Raw genomic sequence first — 21,955 nt, forward strand, 5'->3', positions numbered from 1 at the left:
TAGTGCCGGTTAGGTAAGTGTGATGATAAATGCTCATTCTTGGAAAAGGGCCTGTGGTAAAATTACAATGGAAAAGACGAGACCCTTGTGAGGATGGACTGGAATAGGTGCGGGGTTTTCTCGCAAGGGGTAAGTATCTGGGTTGACACGGTGGAGGGCGAGCCGCTTCCCTTCCTTGCTGCACCTTTATGGTTTTTCCAGGCTTCTGTTTCTGGCCGTTGAGGCAAGGGGCGACCGCTTGGTCCAAATAAAAGCCAAAGAGTCCAAACTACCGTTTGTCTCCTATATCCTGCATTTTGTCCTTTTCCGTGAGAGTGGTGGTGAATAAGCCCCACACTCTAGAGATGAACTTGGGGACTGTGGAGCAGCCATCTGGGTGTTTCCAAAGTCTATCTGAATGGCTTAAACATCCAGCTTTCCCCATCCATTTCTTCCCGAGTCTGAAGCTACCATTTGCGCCATGTGGATTTCTTTTATGATTGCCTGAGGAGTCGTCCTAAAATAGTGCTCTCTCAGGGGCAGGTGAATAATCCCACCAGGGGTCTAGGCCCTGAAAGCGGGATGCAAGGGTGTAGTCCCAAGGCTTGGAAACCCTTGGATTTCTGGGGTGGGCAGGGAGGGGTCTGCTGATGTAGCGCACTTACCAGTCAGTCTGTTTCTTTAGGTCACGTCTGAATTTGATGTGCCGTGTCCCTCAGTTTTTACCATAGTAGTCTACGGGGCTAATAACAGTGCCTCTAGAAGTTCTGCGATTTGGGGTCTGTTTTTGACTGGGGGAACTGGCTGCTGTCAGAATCCTCTCTGTTTTACGTGCCCAAGTCACGTTCTACCCCAAAGGTGTAGCAGCTTCAGTACATATGTTAACCTTTATTCCTTCTGCTCTTACCGGAAGCCCGAATAAGAGCAATTAACTCAGCAACCAGGGCTGATTTGACATTTGGCAGGGCTCAATATTCTAGAGGTTTGTGTTGATCAGTGGTGGCGTATCCACCCTGGAAGGCTCCATCCTCCTTTCAGAGGTTGGAGCCATTGACATGAAGAGTGAGGTCAGTGTGTATGGGGGGTTCTGATGAATCTAGCCTAAGACAGGATCGTGGACTAGTGTTAGGGACACAATGGTGGGGCATCCCATTAGTGGGTAAGGGAAGCAAGGTGACAGGGTTTTGACAGTGACATACAGCGATGTGAGGGGGGGAGTAGTAAGATTCATGAGAGGTAAGTCAAGATGCAGAAAAGTACTGTGTTTCCATCAAGCAGTAGGGTCTGTACAGCAGATGACCTAATGCTAAATCAGAGGCAGCTGGGACAAGCTTGGTGGTTGTAGCCATGGCTCACGGGCAAGGGGGATTATGCCATAGCCACGGGGCTGAGATCTTTGGTGACCAATAAGCTTCTGAGGGCATGACCCTTGTGTTCATGCACAAAGAAAAAGGCAGGGAGTAACTGGTCAGTGTAAGTGTGGGAAGTGAAAGTGGAGAGAGAGCCCTTAAGGTTCTCAAAAGCATCTTTGGATAGGGGACCCCAGATTCCCGCATCTGGGGAGGCCTCCTTAGTCATGGCACAGAGGGGTGAGGCAATCAGGAGAATGTAGTTCTAGCCACACCCTACAACATCCTCCAAGACCCCAAATGCCTATCTGTTGTCCTCTTCTTTCAGGGAGGGGAAAATGTCAAACAGGGGAGCCTTGGTCTGTGAAGATAGTTTTACATGCAGCCGAAGTACAGTGACCCAGATATCAGACACACAGCTTAGCTGAATTTTGTCTTCAGCCACTTTGTGGCCCTTTCTTTCTAAAAAGCCTTAGGAAGGTAGTCCGTGTCCAAGAGGAGTTGCCATAACCGTCAGAACATAGAAGAAGGTCATCTACGCATCGGATTAAAGTGGAGTCTCCTGGGAATTTTAAGCCCCTCGAACTGACATTTAAGGTGTGTGGGAAGTGCCTCAGTGGAGCCTGGGGGCACAGCGGTGCAGGCGTGTTGGTGGCTATCCCAGGTGAGCAGAACACGTATTGGGATTCCTTATGAAGGGGAGTTCTACACAAGGTGAGACACAGATGGAGGACTAGGAGGTACTGGGGTTCGAAGGAGTGGCAGACAAGACAGTGTTAGGGTTAGGTGCCAAGGCAAGTATGGATTTAATAATTTTGTTAAGAGATTCTCAGATCTTGGGCTGATGTTTTTGCCCGTTTGGTTTTTTTAATGGCCAAAATGGAAGTATTGCATAGATTAGAAGTGGGGATTAGAAGTTTTTTGTCTAATAAAGCTTGGATTATCGGGTGGGGCCCCTCCAGTCCTTCTGACTTTAAATGATCCTGAGAAATCCTGGGGAGGCACATGGAAACATCTATTTATACCTTAAGGGGTTCTGTATCTCTATGCATCCATATTAGTCAGGTTTTTTTGTCCGTAAAGAAGAGAGAATCCTGGGGCGCCTGGGTGGCTCAGATGGTTAAGCGTCTGCCTTCGGCTCAGGTCATGATCCCAGAGTCCTGGGATCGAGCCCCACATCGGGCTCCTGGCTCAGCGAGGAGCCTGCGTCTCCCTCTGCCTCTCTCCCTGCTCATGCTTTCTCTCTCTCTCTATCTCTGTGTCTCAAATGAATAAATAAAATCTTAAAAAAAAAAAAAGAAGAAGAAGAAGAGAGAATCCTAATAGTTGATTTAAATATTCAGTGAGGAAGGTGTTAATTGAAGGGGGCAGAGGACCCCAGGGAAGTCAGAGTGTTAGGGGAGGTAGATGTGGAGGGGAGGAGTCAGGGACCTGTAGAAGGAGACTTTCCAGGGCATGATAAACTTTTATCTCCTACTCATGGGAAGATTCCTTCCAAACAGGCTTCTGGATCAGCAGAACTGGCAAGGAAGTTGCGCTGAGCTTCAGGAGGCCCCATGGAAATATTAAGGGGTGGAGACAGAGGCAGGTAGATCATGAAGTAAATTATCAAAACTCACCACTGGTAAAGTTTGGTGATTCGAGGAAGGGGGCCGGGAAACAAGGTGGGGTTAAGGGTAGGACACATTGCCCTGGAGTCAGTGAGAAGCGTGGTGGGGTGCCCTTGAAACGTGTATGGTTATTTCCCCCTTGTGACTTTGGTGGCAGTTGAGGGCACTGGACTCTTACTTCCTAGGAGGAGAGTCAAGAATTTTCTGGTGAGGACGGGACTCGGGTTTTTTCCCTCCTCTTGAGGCCTGGCACTCCCAGGCCCAACATCCTTCTTTCTTCAATTTCAGCAAGTGTCTCGATTGATGGAAGACGGTGATTTTGGAATTTGCCATAGATGAAAATTCTCAGGTCCTCCTAGCTGTTTTAATTGCAATGCCATGAGCTTGCATTCTTTATTCCCAATGGTTTTGAAATACCATCTTTGTAACGCTGGGCTAATGTCTGGCGCTTAGACATGTCTGTGTTGTGCCAGTTAATATTATTTCTCTGGAATGTGTCAGGGAGCTCTGCTCTGAGACCATTTCCAAAGCTCGTGGCCAGAGCTGCGGCTGTTTGGAAGGTCAGTTCCAGCCCCGAGAGCTCCTTCCTGTTGTCTCTAATTGACGGTGATCATTAGACACATTTCATCTTTGTTTTTAATTTTGAATCCGTGACCAGTCAATTTTGGTGAGAGAGACCTAAAGAATGGCTTCTAGTCATTTTTCTTTTTTTCCTTATATCCCTCATTTTCTAATGGGAGTTAGACATCATCTGGTACCCTTGAGGGTCTTCAGGTATGGTGTTCCTTTGACCTTTCCAAACCGAAGGGACGCATCCCCAAGGCCAAACCATAGGTGGAGAAGTTGATCTAAATCAGGGAATCTGGAGAGCATGCTCCCAGAACAATCCTAGAGTATCTAGTGAATCTTTTCCTTTTCTTTCAGGAGTCAGGAAAGTCCTCGATGGTGACGTGTTAATTCTGACTGAGACCAAGGTTTAAATGGCGTTTCTTCTGTCAGCCTGGCTTGAGAACGGGTAGGGGGGTCTCACCCTGGGCTTCATCTGCAAGAGATGGGGGTCTGGTGCACCTTCCAGTTGCAGGGAGTTGAGGGGCTGGGCATGGTGTTGGTGAAGGACATTTTGGGAGAGAGGGATGGATATGAAGGAGAACTGCAAGGGGAAAACGGGGCACTATGACGGGTTCTAGGGGGTTTACTGAGTCAGAACAGTTTCTCTGAAGACATTGTTGAAGAACTTCTATAGTTTGAATGAGGTTTGAATCATTTAGTTGCTTTTTGGTTTTTTCATACCGAGTGAACTAAGCAGAGCATTGTGCATCAGAGAATTTTGTTCCTTTTGGCCCGAGGGCTCCCCTTAGGTGGACTAATTTGGGTATATCCCAAGAGCCCCCCAGAGGGCCCACTGTAAAGAGAGTTTTTAGTAAAGTTTTGCTAATGAGAAAGAAAGTGGACAGCATTTGGCCTTAGAAGGATATTGTCAGCAGGAGTTTGAGGAGAGCTTTCAGTGGGTTGAAAAGCTCCCATGTTCTTAACTAACGGTACCTTTATACTTATGAACAGAAATATCTGGGACTCTAACCCAGCCTCTGTTCCTTACAGAGACTAGCCTCTTTGAATCAGAAAAGCGTAGGACTCACCTAGCCTCTGTTTACCCAGGACTCTAACACAGCTTCTTAAAAACAGCTGCTTGCTTAGGGCTCGACCCAGCTTCTAGAGTATACCCAGAATCCTAAGAATCGAAATCCTCGCTGTGTTTCAGGGGACATTTATTCAGAGCAATGGGCTCTGGAGTCGGATTCATCATTGGATACTCAAGCCCCAGCAAAGAGACTGGAGACAGAAGGTCTAGGTGGACACCGCGAAGCCTGGTTGTCATGTCTGTGAGTCCGATGGTGGTTCCGGTTCAGCTCTGGGTCACAGCACCAAAAACCATTAAGGAGAAACAGAGTCGGAGAGAAGTTAAAGCAGTGAGGATAGATTTTACCAAAAACAAACAAACAAAAAACCCACCAAAAAACAAAACAAAAAAAAACCCCCAAACCCACACAAACTATTGCAATAGGGAAAGAGACTCCAGTAGAGACCTGGGCTCAATTCCCAATACAACCAGAGCAAGGGGGAATTTGTAGCCAAGGAGGCAGCTAGGGGGTGGGGTGAGGGAGGCAGGCCAGGGCGATTGGGTATCACCTGGGGGTAGTGGGGATGGGGAGTTTGATCAGATTTATCAGGGGTGGGGATTTCTCACTAAACGGATTTAGTAGGTTTCTTGCTAAAACTAGATTCTAGCAGCAAGTATGCAGAGGGGCCTCAGTTCTTCAGGGAAAAGGTGGGGACAATTTTATCCATTTCCACTACCTTTTCTGTGGGACCCCTCATTTGAGAAATGGATTTCTAAATTTTTTTTAAAAATGGAAGTATAGTTGACAACACAGTGTTATATTAGCTTCAGGTGTACGGCACAGTGATTCAACAATTCTATACATTCACTGGTGCTCACTGTGATAAGCAGGGTAGACTTCTAAAGTTTTTACTCTGAAATGTATAGTGGGTGTCAGAAATGGACAACAGGCTCGTCTTGGCTTAACTGAACACCCTGCAGTATTTCACGGTATTTATCGCCAATTGGTCAATTTAAAAAGAAGGATTTGAGGGGTGCCTGGCTGGCTCAGTCCGTAGAGCCTGGGACTCAGGGTTGTTAGTTCAAGCCCCACGTTGGGTGTAGAGATTACTTTAAAAAAAAAAAAATCTTAAAAAAAAATAAAAAGAAGAGTTTGAGTCTAGGAGGTTTCTAGTCAAGAGAGGGACCCAAGAACCATGAGTAATGATCTTAGAGGCCTGTGGTCAGCTTGGTAATTATTTTCTGTCTGTTAGAGGTTCCTGTTCTGGGGTAAATCCTACTTAAAAGAGGAGGCATCCCTTGTGACCTGAACTTGAAGCTCCCAGTATTTGGGTTCTGGCCCCTGCAGGCAACTCTGGGCTCCCAGGTGGGTTTGTACACCCAACCATCATGGGAGTGTGTGGCTCTGCGGGGTCTGGCCAGCACCCAAGGCCTGAGGGTACTGGCAGGACAGCCGCTGTGGGCTCTAGCCTTCAGTCACCCTGCATTAAACCTTACCCAGTTTCGCTAATATCATTTCATCTAGAACCCCCACCCCCACCCCGCCCCTCTTGTTTTCTTGGAGCCTTTTTGAATCAAAGCACAGATGCGTGGTTTCATAGCCCAGCTTTGCTCTGAGCCCCTGAGGTGTGGTGAGGGGTTGTACAAACAGGTGGGGATTAGAAGTCAGGCCTGGAGAGGGGGAGGGGGCCTGCCTCAGCACTGACTTACTGGACAATCTGGAGCAAGTTGTTTGCCCTCTTTGGGTTTGCCTCTTCATTGGTAAAAGGGGGGTTCTGGCTCAGGTAGGCGCCGAGGTCCCTCATAAAAGCCAGGTGCTGTGGGCTGGAACTAGGCCCAGGGCCCCCACCCCCATCCTTGGCTGCCACCCACCCACCCACCCCACTCCCATGGGCCCCTCAGGCTCCCGTACCAAGATAAGGAATAAACAAACAAGCCGAGGTAATGTCCCTCTTCCTTGGAAACAAAGCTGGGGTGGTCTGGAGAGGCGTGCAGAGAGTCAAGAGTGCCAGGTGGAAAGGGGCCAAGGCGGCCTCGAAGATCACTTCCCTGCCCTGCAGGGAACATCTGAGGACACCCGGGCCACATGTGTGGATTTTGCGCTCTCTTTGGTGTGATAAAATCCCCATCAGGAGCATCTTTCTCTTCCGAGCCAAGCCTGCCAAGGGGTGGGACCCCGGCCTGCGCTGGGCTTGTCTTCTGCCTTCCGATCACATCTCCTCTTATGGAAGAGCCCCAGCTGCTTCTGCTCTGTCGGCGGAGCGCTGGGGAGCGGGCAGCCCGGCTCTGGCTGCACACTCGGGGTCTGGGCTCCCGCCAGACCCCCCCCCCCCAGCCTCCTGCGGCCTGGCCTGCCCAGCCTCCCCCCTCAGCGACTCTCCGGCTTCCTTCCTCTGTCGCCACCTGCCATTACCCACTGATGAGCCCCTTATTGATCTTGGCCCATTTCTTAAAGTTGCCGCACTGTAATTCCATCCAGACTCTGCTGGGACTGGCCCGGTCGGTCCACCTGGGTCTGTTCATGGTGGTGCTGCCCTCCTGGGGAGAGCCAGTGCCCCTGATGAGGAAAATCAGGTGGTCTGGGCCGACAGAGCGGGCCTTGGTGGGGGCTGGCTTCCCTGCTGAGGTTGGAACCTGCCGGAGATTGGGTGACGTTTTCTTGCGTTGGGGATGGGGATCCTTCTCTGCACGCCCTGCCCCCCCCCGCCCCTGCCCCCAAACATCCTGACACAGAGCTGGTGGCCCTCAGTGCTGGCTGCACGGCACATTTGCTGTGTTCCTTGCATGCCAGGAAGGAGGACAGGCTTCCTCTCCCTTTCCAGCGTGACCTCAAAATCCATAGGCACCGCTGACTGCCCGGTTGGAGTTGAATCAGCAGATGAGTGCAGTGGGGCTGGGGAACCAGGTACAGAACGTGATTTCCTGTGTCTTTGGGCGGTGACTGGGAGCTTGCCTCAGAGAGCGCAGAGGTGCGGGAAGCAGAGGGGGAGTCAGAGCGACGGGCCCCCTTTCCTCAGGCCTGGGGTGAGGTGGGGGACAGCTGTCCTGACCAGGAGCCCCAGGGCAGGACTGAGGTCAGGGTGGACCAGAGAGAGAAGGCATTTAAGCTGTTCTTCTGCATAAGTGGAATACTCATTCCTCCCTGGTTTACTTTTTTGGGGGGAGTTACTGGGAGGACAGATGAGATGGTTCTGGAAAGTACTCTGGACGTGTTATAGCAGTGTCAGGTCTGAATGTCTGTGCTTACACCAATGAGGAGTCGGGGTTCCCCCCACCCCCTGCCACAGGCCCTGCCCTGGGCTAGATAATGGTCTGTGCCACTTGTCTGGGGTGCAGGCCTGGCAGGCCGGTGACCCCACCGTCATTTTACTGAGGCACCATTAATGCCGCTCATGGCCTCAGAAACCATAACGGGGACTCCCAAGAGTCCCCCCCCCCCCACTGTGAGGTACGTGGGAGAAGGTGCAGGCAGAGGACAGTCGTCTTGTCACCTAGCTGAACAGCAGTCCCAAAGAAAATCCAAAATTAAAACTGCAATTTTTATTTGAACGTAATTGAAACCTGTCACATAAAAATATCTTTCTCTGTCACCAGAGATGCAGATGACAACTGGAGGGGACTGGTCTTTTGCTCTGGTGAAGGCCTGATGGAAAATAAAAGCCCTGGGCACCCCCTGACCTGTTCTCCGAGCCCCCCTCAGAATGCCCGCTGCAGGCGGCTGGAGGTGGCGGAGAGAGAAGCGCGGGGAAGGCCTCGCCGCTCCGCCTCCTTGGGAAAGCCGACGAGAAGCCAGAGGTCACAGAGCACTGAAGGGCTGGCTTAGAGCCGCCGCCGGCCAGGCCAAAATGAAACATCTGCTCCCGGCTCCCCAGGCACATGGCTGGGCGTGAGTGGGAGGCAGGGGTGGAGAAAACTGAGGCAGAAGCACAAATAAGCACTCTCCACCTTGGCCCTGAGATGGCCTCTGCTGGCACTGGAGGGGGAGACCAAAAATAAATAAATAAAAGCGATGTGCTTCAGGGAGGGAGGGTGACAGGCCCATTAAAACACCGAATGTTCAGCGCGAGTGGGGAAGAGCCAGGGCATGAGGGTTTAAAGAGCCCTGATGGAGGCCAACGGCCTCCAAATGCCAACAGCTGATGGGAGGAGGGGGTGGGGGAGGGGCAGTTTGTTGGCGGGGCTACAGTGGGGGTGCTGGCTGAGTCTGGGTGGGCTCGCTGAGGTGACCCTGACGTTCTTTTGTGTGTGGCATGACCACAGACCACAGATCTAGAACTAGGAAGCCCAGGCTGCCCTCTACTGGTGATTCCTGACAATGACCACACACCCCAGGGCCAGACCTGCAACCCAAACCGGCCAGGCGCGAACCAGCCTGAACCAGCCCCCAGGGAGGACGGGCAGTGGCTGCGTTCCAGACCAGGCCTCCCAGTGCGCTGGGAGGCTGAGAGCCTTCCCAGGGCTTGGGGCAGGCTTCTCCATCTCTGCCTGGCCTGCAGAGGGGCCAGGGCCGAGGGTCTCTCGTGCTCACTGCAAAGGCATCGAGAAGAACTTGTTCCCAGACTTGCAGCGGACCTGTTCGGCGTGGGCGCGCAGCACCATCTCGGGGTCTTCAAACTCATCCACGATGTTCTTCCACCGCGAGCCGAGAAAGGACAGTCGCATTAGGGGAATCAGGGACCCAGAGGGCACTGCGAACAAGCCCAGCCTACTAAAATCCTTCAGGAGTTAGGCACCGTGCAGGGAGGCTGAGGGCCGTGCAGGCCCTAGACTCTGCGCTTAGGTGTCTTGTCTCATCAGCTCTGCCATCTGGGGAGGTGGGTCCTATCATCCCAACTGTGCAGAGGAGGAAATGGACACTCAGAACCTGAAAAAACTGGGATCGGGTCTGCTGGAGCCCAAAACCAGGGCTCTTTGCCCCCATAGCATGATTAGGCCAAGAGCAGAAGTGGCTGCTTACTGATGGCCCAGGGGTACTATCCTCCTGCACACACTCTGCTTGGCTTGCAACATGTTTAAAAAAAAATTCACATTAGTGCTAACATTTGAAAATGAGAGACTGCACATAAAAATCTGGATTTCCGGTCTCCCTTGAAAAACAGAAGTGCTAGCGACACTTGGTCCACAGTCCTACATGGCAACCTTCCCCACTCTAAACTCTCCCAGCGGTGAAGGAGTATCAGCTCCTCCGAAGGCAGTGACGGGAAAGTGAACCATCTCATCTGCTTATCAGAGCAGGAAGGGTACGGGGTGGATGTGCCTTACACATGGCACATTTCACACCTGCCGGGCCCTGCTGGGCACCTGAACTTTCAACCTCTGGGCGAAGGGCTAGGACTTCAGGAGAGGCCTACAGCATTCTCTCAGATCAGTGGTGTAGGGCAGTGCTTCTCAAATTTTACCGTGCACACAAATCCCTAGAGATCTTGTTAAAATGCAATTCTGATTTCTTAGGTCTGGGTTGGGACCAAAGAGTCTGGATTGCTAATAGGCTCCCCGGGGCTGTGGCCATGGGCCTGCCCTTTGAGTAGCAAGGTCAGGCGATGGGGGTCTCCTCCCCCAGATTCTGGTTTGCACGCATAATCCTCAGGGCCTGCAGGCAAACCTCCCCCTCCCCTCCCCAACATGCGGCCCGTCACTCCTGGCGTTGGGCACCCTCTGTGCTCCCGCCGCGAATTCACCTGTAGTTCCCGTAGGCACCGCCCTTCTAGGGGGAGACGCGCGTCACCCACACACCAGGCCAGACTGACGTGGAATGAAGGGTCCTGTGGAAGAACAGCAGGGAGGCAGGCGGTCACCTGGATGTCTTGGCCCATCCAGACGTGACAGGAGGTCTGTGACCCTTGTCGCGGTATCCCTGCTGGAGCCCTGGCCTGCTCCAGGAGAGACTAGACTCTCAGAGCTGATCAGTGTTGATCCCAGGCACCCTCCGCAGATAGATAAAATAGCTCTGGGTTGGCCCCGGCTATGGACTGAATTGTGTCCATAACCTGCCCCCCTCCCCACCTGCCAGATGCCTATGTTGAAGCCTCAACTCCCAATGCAGTGGTATTTGGAGATGGGGCCTCTGGGAGATAATTAGGGTTAGAGGAGTTTATCAAAGCGGGGGCCCTCATGATGGGATTCATGCCTGTATCAGAGATGGCAGAAAGCTGGCTTCCTCTCTTTCCACCACGAGGACACAGTCAGTGAGTCTGAGCCAAAAACGGACCATGATGGCACCTTGATCTTGGACTTCTAGGCTCCAGAATTGTGAGAAAAGAAATATCTGCTGTTTAAAGCACTCCATCTAGGGTATTTCGTTATGGTGGACCCAGCTGACTAAGACAGTCCTGCTTCCAGAGGCTTTCCCTTAACAGTCATTAAATCTGGGACGTGGATGAGAACGCAGGCTCCAGCTCTATTTTCTGATCTAGAACATTTCAATAGATGACATACTTTCTAACATGAAATGAACAAAAACCAAAATGTCTAAAATTATGAGTAATAGTCTCCATTGAAACTCACACTCCTATGCCTCAGCAAGGCTTTAAAAGAATATATCAAGCAAAACCAAGGGCCCTTTAAGGACCTGATACTCAGTTTGGAGTCAAATACCCCTGGAGGGCATGGGGCGGGGTGAGGTGCAGGAAGGTTCGGAAAGCTAGCGCTCCTCTTGGTGTGTCAATTTTACTAAAAAAAATTTGGGAGAACTACTCCTTCTCAAAAAAGAGATGAACATGGATCCATATGGAGCAGAATGGGTAAATCTTGTACATATTGAAGATAAAACGAGATTTCTATGAAGCGTCAGACTTCCAATGGGCTGAACCTGACTCTGCCACGGCCCCTCCGCTCCCCTCTCTCCTGGAGGCCTGTGTCCTCCGAAGGCTGGCCTTGAGGACACTTCACGGGGGCAAGTTCTGGAGGGCTCTTCAGTTTGCCTCTAACAAGGGCTCCTCCGAGGATGGTTTGATTCCACTTTTAGGCAGGCCAATGGAGAGGCAGAGGCTGTTTGTTACCTGGTAGAAAGTGGTGAGGTCAAATTCCTCCATGACTCTGTCTACCTCCGAGACCAGGTCCAGAAACTGGGCGTGCCCGGAGGTGACCTCGAGCCCGACAAAGGTCCTGGGGAAGGCAGAAGTGGAGACAAGGTGAGCCTGAGATGCAGCCCCTGAGAACCTAAACCATCTGCCCTGGGGGCAGGGCAGGACACAGGAAGCAGGTCAGGGGGCCTTGGTTCTCCCCCCTCTCCTGGTTGCCTCGCTTGCCTGCCCTCTGAGCTGGCTCTTTCCTCTGTCCCTAAACCTTCCTTCCCCAGTCCTAACCACACATCTCTCCTCCTTCCCGGGGGGCTCACGATCCTTGAGGAACTTCTTCATGTGCCCCTGCCACGTTGTCTACAACCCCCAAGCTTCTGCGGCCCTGCTCTCCAGTGTCGCATGACTCCTGAGTCTGGACTGTTTCTCTTGGGGACGTGGCTTCTGGGCACCGGCCACCCTCCCCTCAGCTCTCAAACACGCTCCCTCATCTTTAAAAACCCTCCTGTGAGCCCACATCTTCAGCCAGACACCCTCCTGGTCTCAGTGAAACTTATCAGATGACTTGTCCACTGTCACTATCTCTAATCCCTCACCTCCCAGCTTCAACCCACTCCACTACTGCTGGAACATGCTGGCCTCATTGGCGCCTCATGACTGCCCAGTGATGGACCTATCAAGGGCAGGCGTGTGACAGCGTGGAAATGAGAGGTCACGGAGGTGATGGTATGAGCTAAATGTTCAAGTGGAGATGGAGCTGGGCAGGGGCCCATGTTTTCTTCCAGTGGCAGGCTTTTGTTCATTTTACTGAGATGTTTTTCTCTATCTCTGCCCCCCTCCCCCCATGTTCCTCTAGTTATTTTTCTTAATGAAAGGTTCAGATTTGGGAATAGGTGCTTTTGTAGTCATAGAGTTGGTTAGAACACAAACAAAGAAAAAAATGGGGCAGGCAAGGCTGGAAGCAAAGCACCCTTTCAGTCTTTACTCCCAAGAATCTTCTGGAAGCAAACTGGGGGCAGATGGGGAGACTCACCTGGTTTTCTCTTGATTGGTATAAATCTTTACCCGGTTGGCGGTAAAGAAGAATCTGGAATTTAGAAGAGGAAAGATGTTTCAGGAAGAATAATAAGAGGAAAAAAATCTGAAAAAAGTTTATATTAAAAAGAAAGATTTTGAAAATACAGTTAACTCACTGCACACTTCATTTTGTTACCCTATTATACAGGTGGTATAACTGAACCCTAAAATATTAGAGCTGGACAAGGCCTTACATAATCACCCAGTTGCAGTAACACATAGCTTCATTCAGATGCTAGCAAAATTTTTATTAATAGCAGTTCATCCCAATGAACAATTTGAGACTATTTTAATTTTACCGATGGGAACTGAGAAAGTCTTCTTCATCAAGGTGATAACAGATGAACATTTCCCATGTGCCAGGGCCTGAGCTGAGGGCATCCTCATGTGACTCTGTGATGCAGACACTTTAACTATGCCCATTTTACAGACACGGAAGCTGAGGTTAGGTGAAGTTGAATTTGGTGAGCCACAATCTTAACCTCAGTCTGTCTGATTCCAAAGCCCTTGCTGTCACCTATGATGCTTTAATGAGGGGAAGTGGGTTTCTGTTGGTGTGGAAATGGGGCAGAAACACCTGCCCATCCATGTACCCACCCATCTCTCAGATCAGTTACACAGGGCCCATCAGGTTCAGTCATCAGGTAACTGCTTTCAATCCGGCTGGTTCCGGTTTGTGTTCTCTGAGACACTAGGAGATCTCAGAGGGACCAACTTGGCAAATCCCACTGCAAGAAATGATCATTGACGGCCTCCGGGCCAAGGTTCCATATGATGGAACACAACACCCCAGCACGCTGGGTAGACTCTCACTTGTCCTGGGGCTCAGACTCAGTCAAATTGGGCTTCCCTGTCAGTCTTTGGCCTCCTAATGCATCCCTTTTGGGGAAAATGTAAGGGATGACGGAACCAGCAGGAGCTTGGTCAAGTGTCAAGTTTACCCAGAGTTCTGCAAGGGACCTGACAAACATCCTGAAGTGGACATTGGAGGTTTGTGCCCAACTGTGAGGGTTAATTTTATGTGTCAACGTGACTGGGCTGAAGGATGCCCAAAGGGCTGGTAAAACATTATTTCTGGGTGTGTTTGTGAGGATGTTTCTGGAAAAGATTGGCATTTGAATTGGTGAACGGCATAAAGCAAATGGCCCTCCCCAATTTGGGTGGGCATCATTCAATCCAGTGAGGGCCTGGACAGAACAAAGGCAGAGGAAGGGCAAACTGGCACTCCTACTCTCTGCTTGAGCGGACACATTCATCTTCTCCTGCCCTTGGACACTGGACGTTGACTTTCCTGGTTCTTAGGCTTTTAGGCTCTATTGGGACTTACACCATCAGTCATCTCCCCCCCCCACCCCCATTCTCAGGCTTTTGGACTCAGACTGAATGATACCACCGGCTTTCCTGGTTCCCCAGCTTGAGGATGGCAGATTGTAGGATTTCTCGACTTTCATTACTGTGTGAGCCAATTCCTATAATAAATCTCTGTGTATCTCTACCTCTGTCTCTATTTCTATCCTATTGGTTCTGTTTCTCTGGAGAACCCCAACGCAGATTTGGATACCGAGAGTGGTTCTAAACCAGGATTTTAAGACTGAGTCTTCTGAACTCGTTCTGGAGGCTTCCGGAACTGGCTCTCTGATTAGATTCAAAGACAGTACTGACTCTGTTTCTAGTAGTAAAGTGAGCGCTGGTAGTCCACGTGGGAACTGATTATAGAGGTGTGTACAATATCTGCGATGCATGATCTCAGTCAACCATTTATTAGAAGGAGCTAAGTACTGTATGATACTTTCAAACAATTTGGGGAAACTATGGAATATAATGACATTGGTTGGCTGCTCTTAATGTCGCTGGACAGAGTGGCAAAAGAACAAGGTGAGCTCAGGGATTTGAATTCCCAACTCAAGCAGCATCAAGGACCTAGGAACCTCTAGATGTGCCCTAAGGGAGAGCCTCCTGCCCCACAGCCTCAGGGCTGTAACTGCAGAAACTCAAAGGCAGAACCGCATCCTGTGATCCGCTGAATTACACAAGTTGAACTAGTTGAGCGGCTGCTGCAGTTCAAGTAAGGACACTGCCTGGGAAAGACTGGGATCCTTTGGGATGGGGACATGTGGGAAGCCCTGATGAAGCTGGGGCACTGAGCCCCTAAATTCTCACGAGCTTTCTTTCCCAGTGGTTTGGGCCTTTCCACCTCCATTCGAGGGGATTCACCTGGCACTGAGGCAGTTGCCCTGCAGGAGGATGGCGAGTCTCCTCACGAGCCACCCCCATTACCCGTCTTTGCTTCTATTTTTCTTTAAAAGCTGTTTTATTTTATTTTTTTAATCTTTTTTTTTAAGATTTTATTTATTTGATAGAGAGAGCGAGAGCGAGCGCACGTGCAAGCAGGAGCAGGGGGAAGGGGCAGAGGCAGAGGGAGAGGCAGGCTCCTGGCTGAACAGAGAGCCCAATGCTGGACTCGATCCCAGGACCCCAGGATCATGACCTGAGCCCAAGACAGACGCTTAACGGACTGAGCCACCCAGGCGTGCTCCCCGCTTTTGCTTCTAGACCTATAAAGTCCCAGCAGACCCCTTAAGGTGAGGTACAAAGTGTGACTCGTGAGGAGATGTGCCATGCTCCAAACTACTACCTCAGTTTTCTAATCTACATGAGCAGAAATCCACGGAACGTGTGTGGGGATAGATTTTAAAGGTGTGGTGCAAGCATCGTAGAGTTGGATCAGGCCGAATTTCGTGATATGGGCTCGCTCACTAAGTAGAGATCCAGCGTGAATGCCACAGCTCGAGGAGTTAGGGAGGGGATCTCACAGTTTGCTGGGTTAGCTGCCTGAAACCAACAGGTGGCTCCAGTGAGGGAGCTGGAAACACCCGAGCTGAGAGGCGGGTGTAGTTACCATGGTAGACAGCAGAGTCTCGGGCAGGCCTAGGGCACTGGCTAATTGTCGCGGTGTTCGCAGAAGTGAACTAGACAGGAAGAGAATGGCGGCAGGTTAGAAGAAGCTTAACCAAGAGGTGACCCCAGTTGCAGCTGGTGTTCTAGATGTGGTTTTATTGCTCAAGGAGATCAACATAGCCCCTGGTTCCTGGAATGTGGCTACTGGCCTGGCAATTCATTTTTCTCCAGCCCCGTCCACGAGGCCCAGGGTCAGTGGGCTTTCAGCAGGCAAGGCCAGCAACACGCCTTCACTGCCCTGCCTCTTGGGTAGATCGCCTCCAGCCCTACGCCATCATTTATTTTGCAGGGTCTCATCACTTTTTGCTTACACAAGACACTCCATTGGTCCATGACATTGATGTTGACACTGTTGATCGGACCTAGTGAGTGGGAAGTAGCCACTACTCGAGACTTCACAGAACCCTGGCTAAGACACCAACCAACCCCCCTTCTCCCAGGAATCTTGTATTGGAGGGCTGCTCCCCCCATTTTGTGCTGGGGGAGGGGTCTCTACCCTGCTGCCCCCCCCCCGGGGGGGCACACCTGACCCAGGCCTGGCCAATCAGAACACAGCATTCCCTCGGTTGCAGCAACAGAATCGAAGGTGTGCTGCTGCCCACTCTTGGTCACAGGCTCAACCAAACAAACCCAAAGAGGCCACCTAGTCCGGCTTTCTCCAGGACACAGGGGAGGAGACACACGCACTAGCAGGGGAACATCAAGGGGAGCCAGCTTGGTGATCTAGGCGCTGCTCCTGGTCCCACAGAGAGCAAGAGCATGAGCTACATCTGGGCTCCCCAGGGACCATTATCTCTAGCAATGGCCCGTGGGCAAAGTTTGCAGAGGTCCCAGCAAGGGACTTGTCCAGTCAAAGGACCACTGCACACTGAGGAGCCCAGCGCCATGGCTTCCCGCCAGAGGTTTCGTTCTCGCATGGTCTTTGCCGCCCAGATGCATGCAGTGCGATGATAAGTCATTTTTACCAAAGTCAGGTGGCCCCAGACACAGCTGACATCCCACCTTTACCCAGAGAACAGAGCTGGAAGCCAGCAACTGAAACATCCTCACGTAGAGGGGGAAAGGGTTCTGCCAACTGGACTCACAGACGAAGAGCACATTAGCCAAGTCAGACCAATCAAAGTCGTTCCTGTAACTTTTGCTGAAGCTATTAGAAAAGAGGGCTGGCTTCCTAGGCTGGTGGACTGGCAGCCCCAAGTTGCCGGTGGCCTTCTTTGTCTTTGTGAGAAGGAAGCCCACACAGAGAGGTGCCGAGCTAAGAGACGGTGAGTCAGGTGCCATCTTCTGTTCACCCCCAACCACTCATGCAGGAAGCCAGCGTGACTTCTGAACTTTTTAGTCATACCAGCCTATGAATTCCCCCTCAGTTTAAGCCACTTTGGGTTGGATCTCTGGTATCTGTGACCAAGCAATATACATATTGCTCAGTCAATTTGGTAGCAATGATAAAAAAACGGGATGGTGGGGTGGGATGGGCACTGAATGAGGTGGAGATAGTCCTGATTTCTCCGGCTGACTGAACTGGAACAAGTCCCTTCCTCTTCCGGCCCCCAGAAAGGGCTGAACCGAATGGGCAGTTCCCTACCTGGGCGGAGTGCGTCTACGGAAATCTTGGGCCTGAGGCCTCCTGCACTGTGGGAGTGGGGCTTGCGCTCTGGAAGACTTGTGTTTTTCTCCTACACATCTACACATCCAGGCTTTTGGGTAACACTTCATTTGAACCAAGGGCTTTGCAAATAAAACCACCACCTTGAATGGCTTCTTGGGCTCCTTCTGGAACTAACACTCAGAGGATCCCTCTCTCCTGCTCAATTGTTCAACAAACATCCATTTGATGCCTATAGTCAGCAAAGCATCTGGAGAAGACCCGTGGGGTATTCAGAGAGAAGTTGCATTCCTGGGCCTGCGAGCGCTTGGCTCCAAAGGGGCCAAGGACTGGATATGAATGAAATGAGCACGAGGGTATAAACTGCCCCAGCATGGGATGATCCCCAGGACTGAGGAACTCTGGGGGAGATGCCAAATTGGAGAGCCTCAAGGAAGGGGCAGGGCTTCAACCTGGCCAAGTGTAGGAGGAAAGGCACTCTGGTAGAAAGAAGAGATATGCAAAGTTGAGGAAGGAGAAGTCCTAGGCTAGCAGACTAAACCAGAGGTGGGGGCCAGTTCCCATCCTTTGCCAAGCCGGGGCCTGCCTCATTTCACTCTCCACAGGTCCCCTTGGAGGCGGCTACCATGACCTGCCCGCAGGTAAGGACACAAGGCTTCCAGAGCTTCTGTGGCCTGTCCAAAGTCGCACAAGATGGGGCATACGGCTGGCAGCTCCAGGAGATGTTCAGTGTTCTAACCCTCAGGTCTGGCCCGCTGGCTGGGGTAGCACACCCCACACCTATACCCCCACAGTAGCTTAGGACAGGAAGAGGAGCCAAGGGGAGGAAACGAGGGGAGAGGCAGAGGAAGCGCCGGGCACTCACCGCGGGAAGGTGGCCATGCGGTCTTTCAGAGCCTGCACGAACGGGAGGATCCAGTGATGCCGCAGCACCACGCTCTGGGACAGGCTGAGGTGGAATGCCTCCATCTGCACCAGCCGGGGAACATAGGTCTGGGCGTGGGGCAGCAGCATGTCCAGCAGATCCAGGAATTCCTCCCCGGTCTCATCTGGAGGGAAGAGTAGAGAGGGCGGGCCATTCTCTTAGCCAGGGCCGTGTGGCTGAATGAAGAATCCCAGAAGGCCGAGAAAGGCCTTCACTACTCTGGATTTTGGGGGAAAATTACTTTGAAAGCAGCCTAGCTCTATCTATTTTAATATATGATTTTGTGGTTATAGAAGTAACACACGTATGCTCATTGTAAAGAATTCAAGGAAAAAAAGGAAATATGCCAAGGAGAAAGCAGGGCCCCCCAAAATCCTATCACCTAGAGCATCGAGCAGTCTCCAAACTATTGTGATCACCTGGGCCATTAGTCAAACAAACTTGCACGCATATGTGCAACAAACGTGTATTTATTTATAAGTTACAAATGTGCATGTTACAAAATTATGTCCATTGTAAAAGGTACACTCTCGAGAATGGAAATTTTATTTTATTTATTTATTTATTTATTTAAAGTCTATTTATTTTTTGGTAATCTCCACACCCAATGTGGGGCTCGACCTCATCACCCCGAGATAGAGTCGCATGCCCTTTCGACTGAGCCAGCCAGGCACCCCAAGAACAGAAACTTTTAAAAGATGAGATGGGGCGCCTGGGAGGCTCAGTCGTTAAGCGTCTGCCTTCAGCTCAGGTCGTGATCCCAGCTCCTGGGATCGAGCCCCCACATCGGGCTCCCTGCTCGGCAGGAAGCCTGCTTCTCCCTCTCCCACTCCCCCTGCTTGTGTTCCCTCTCTTGCTGTGCCTCTATCTCTAAAAAATAAAAAAAATAAAAAATTTAAGAAAATTAAAAGATGAGATAAAAAGGGATATATAAAGAAGTTCTAATACTTTTCTTCTGGATGGATCATCTTGACCTCTCCCCCAGGGGGCATACACCCCACTTTCAAGACTGTCAGAGATGGATGCCTATCTCCCTAGCCTCTTCTCAGTGCATATCCTCGTGTATACATTTTATTTGTTGAAAAAATGAGAGTGTACCATTCAAACTGTTCTTCCACTGGCTTTTTTCTTTCTTTCTTTTTTTTAAAAAGATTTTATTTATTTATTGGTCAGAGACAGAGAGAGAGCATGAGCAGGGGGAGTGGCAGGCAGAGGGAGAAGCAGACTCCCCGCGGAGCAGGGAGCCCCATGTGGAGCTCGATCCCAGGACCCTGGGATCATGACCTGAGTCGAAGGCACAAGCTTAACCGACTGAGCCACCCAGGTGTCCCTTCCACTGACTTTCTTCATGTAACGCTACATGTTGGATAGCTTCCTCTCAGTGCAGAGGACAAGCTGATCATAGGTTCACAGTAATCCATAATCACCAACAGCACTTCCTTTATCAGTCACCTATTAGATGTTTAGAATCTCCTGATAAATGTTTAGAATGCTCCTAATTTTTCACAAAGACGAAGAACACTACAATGACCACCACTGTATGTTCACATATTCTTCTTCTTTTTTTTTAACCAAATGTGGGACTGGAGCTGCATGGGTAACGGTCTGTTCACAGCCAGGCTGTTAGTCAATTTGTTCCAATGCCCTGGTGAGTAGGCAGTACAGAGAATCATTCTCATTCTGTGGATGGGGAAATGGAGGCTCTAAGAGTTGACCTGATCGAACACAAAATACTAAGAGCCACCACCTACTCTGTGTATTGTGTTAAGAGCCTGACACAAATGATCTGATTTAATCTTCACAACAGTCCTAGGATATACGGATTTCTATAATCCCCATTTTAGAGATAAGGATACTGAAGCTCTGGGAAGTCCAGTAACTTACTAAAGGGTGCCCAGAGCACTGGGTAGTGAAGTGAGGTCTGACTCCGGCGCCTGGGCATTTTTTTGCCTGCCACTCACTCATGGGGGCTGGTAGGGGCGGGAGGGGGACCTGCCCCAGCACACCCAGGGCCCTCTCAGGAATAAACTGCCAGCTGCAGCCACACTCCGGGATGGCCTTGACACTGCCCTAGACCCTCCCTTGGTCACCTCATGAGTGGGAAAACATTATACCCAGGGTTAATTAAAAAAATATTTCAGGCAACGAATTCGAAACTTTTTGAAAACAGGTTTACAGGAAAAACTCCCCAATTCTTGAAACTTGTTCTCTCTCTGCTAAGTCCATCTCTCTCCTACCATCCATGTCAGAGGTTTCTGGCTTGTTCCTCCTGGTTGGGGCCAGCTTCCTCCCATCAAGAGGCACCTATCAAATCTCAGTCACCCGCCCTTTACACGTTACTCACATGGCACATAGACGTGGGTGGCCCAGTTGCCCCGCTCATGGGGGAAGGTGCGCACCCGGCCCCCGTGTTTTTCCCGGTCATCCTCAGGCTCCTCCTCGGTGTCTAGGAACATGTGCAGCACACTGTCGGGTACCGGCAACCTCTGGCTGGGAAGGGGGCTCTGGGTACTGCAAGAGAGAAAAAGGAAATGAGCACACTTAGCCTCCTGGCATTCTCCACCTCTGTGCCTACAGCAAAAGTCATAACCCCTTATCCAGGGTGACTGTACGCATCAATTTCCCACCAGGTGCTGGAAGCAGCTTTTAGATAACCACAAAGCTCTTTCCCCAGTACTGTCTCACTGGGGTCTCCCCACAGCCCCAGGAGGCTGACTTTAGCTGGGAGCATGGGAAACAACTGGGCAGGCAGCAGTGTGTTGTTCAGAGGTCACATTCCCTGAACAGTGGACAAGTGCTTCCGAGCTGTGGGGTCTTGAGCAAGTCATGTGTACTCTGTGGGCCTCAGTCTCCTCATCTGTAAAGTGTACTTTACCTGACAGAGCTATTGTGAGATCAACAGAGATACTACTGCTTGAAAGGCACTCTTCAAAGCACCAGGGGTGGCACTTGAGAACTGCAGCTCCACTAAGTCAGACTTCGACCGTTTCGTTCATTGCCGAGTGTCACAGCCTGGCGCAGAGCGGGTGCTCCATGAGCATTTACTGGATGGATGAAAACACCCTCCATATGTGGAAACAGACCTAGGGTGGTGCTGTGGTGCGCGCCAGGAGATCCTGGCGGCGGCCAGCGCTGGAGGGGGGACCCAAGCCCACGTTTCCTGCCTCCTAACCTTGGCCTAGCCAGGTAGGGGCACTCTGGGGCTGTGTCCAGGGCTGTCCTCCGGACCCTCCTTTTCCGCTGTACCCCTCTTTCTTCCCTGGAGAGCCGCTCCGCACCATCGCCCCTTTCCCTTCAGACGCTCGGGTTCCGTCGGGGTGTCGCGCGAACCAGCACCCTCCCCAGAAAGATCTCCTCGCTCCTTACCGCCAGCAGCCTCCAGTCCCCGGCCGCGCCTGGGCCCCGGCCTCGGCCTCGTCCTCATCCTCCGAGCCGCTGCTACTGTAGCCCACCAGGGGCGCCGCACTCATGGGGCCTCCTCCACGACAGCAGCCCGTAGCCGCGAGCGATCGCACCCGGAATTCGGCTACGCCGGAAGTGCCCTCCCGGGGGCGGGGCCCGGAGAAGCACCGCCTCGGGGCGGGGCCTGGAGGGGCGGGGCCCCGCCGGACTCGGGCGGGACTCTACACCCAGACCACGCTGCCTGCCAGCTCGCAGCGCCTTGACGGCTACCTGGCGCCTCCCGGAACCGCACCCCTAGCCTCTGTGTGCCCATTTCACAGATCGCTCTGGGCCCTGACCTCTCTGTACCCTCCTCTGTCAGCAGCCATCCGCGACCAGACCTCCTAGCCACGGACGGTCCCTGGGTCAGCGGTCA

General features: G+C 51.5%; 1 protein-coding gene across 5 annotated transcripts; it reads right to left on the bottom strand.

The window, feature by feature from the left end:
- Positions 1-8,076: 8,076 nt before the first annotated feature.
- USB1 (U6 snRNA biogenesis phosphodiesterase 1) lies at positions 8,077-21,689 on the bottom strand. Of its 5 annotated transcripts, none has more exons than XR_012374650.1 (8): positions 21,505-21,689; positions 20,483-20,649; positions 18,079-18,262; positions 15,549-15,618; positions 12,606-12,659; positions 11,555-11,660; positions 10,235-10,318; positions 9,133-9,185 (listed from the first exon to the last, which is right to left on the bottom strand). XR_012374650.1 is itself a non-coding variant. In XM_025889243.2 (7 exons), the coding sequence occupies exons 1-7, from the start codon at positions 21,606-21,608 to the stop codon at positions 9,081-9,083; spliced, it is 804 nt and encodes a 267-aa protein (XP_025745028.2). In that variant the 5' UTR covers positions 21,609-21,688; the 3' UTR covers positions 8,077-9,080. The 5 variants fall into 5 exon arrangements, 3 of the variants coding, with proteins under 3 accessions (XP_025745028.2, XP_073736325.1, XP_025745029.2); XR_012374651.1 differs by lacking the exon at positions 9,133-9,185 and adding an exon at positions 9,192-9,389; XM_025889243.2 differs by lacking the exon at positions 15,549-15,618 and having other exon boundaries at positions 8,077-9,185; positions 21,505-21,688.
- Positions 21,690-21,955: the final 266 nt, after the last annotated feature.

Source organism: Callorhinus ursinus, unplaced genomic scaffold (assembly GCF_003265705.2).
Source record: "Callorhinus ursinus isolate GAN/ISIS: 27379988/994484 unplaced genomic scaffold, GSC_fseal_2.0 scaffold37, whole genome shotgun sequence".
In the NCBI taxonomy this organism is placed as follows: domain Eukaryota; kingdom Metazoa; phylum Chordata; class Mammalia; order Carnivora; family Otariidae; genus Callorhinus; species Callorhinus ursinus.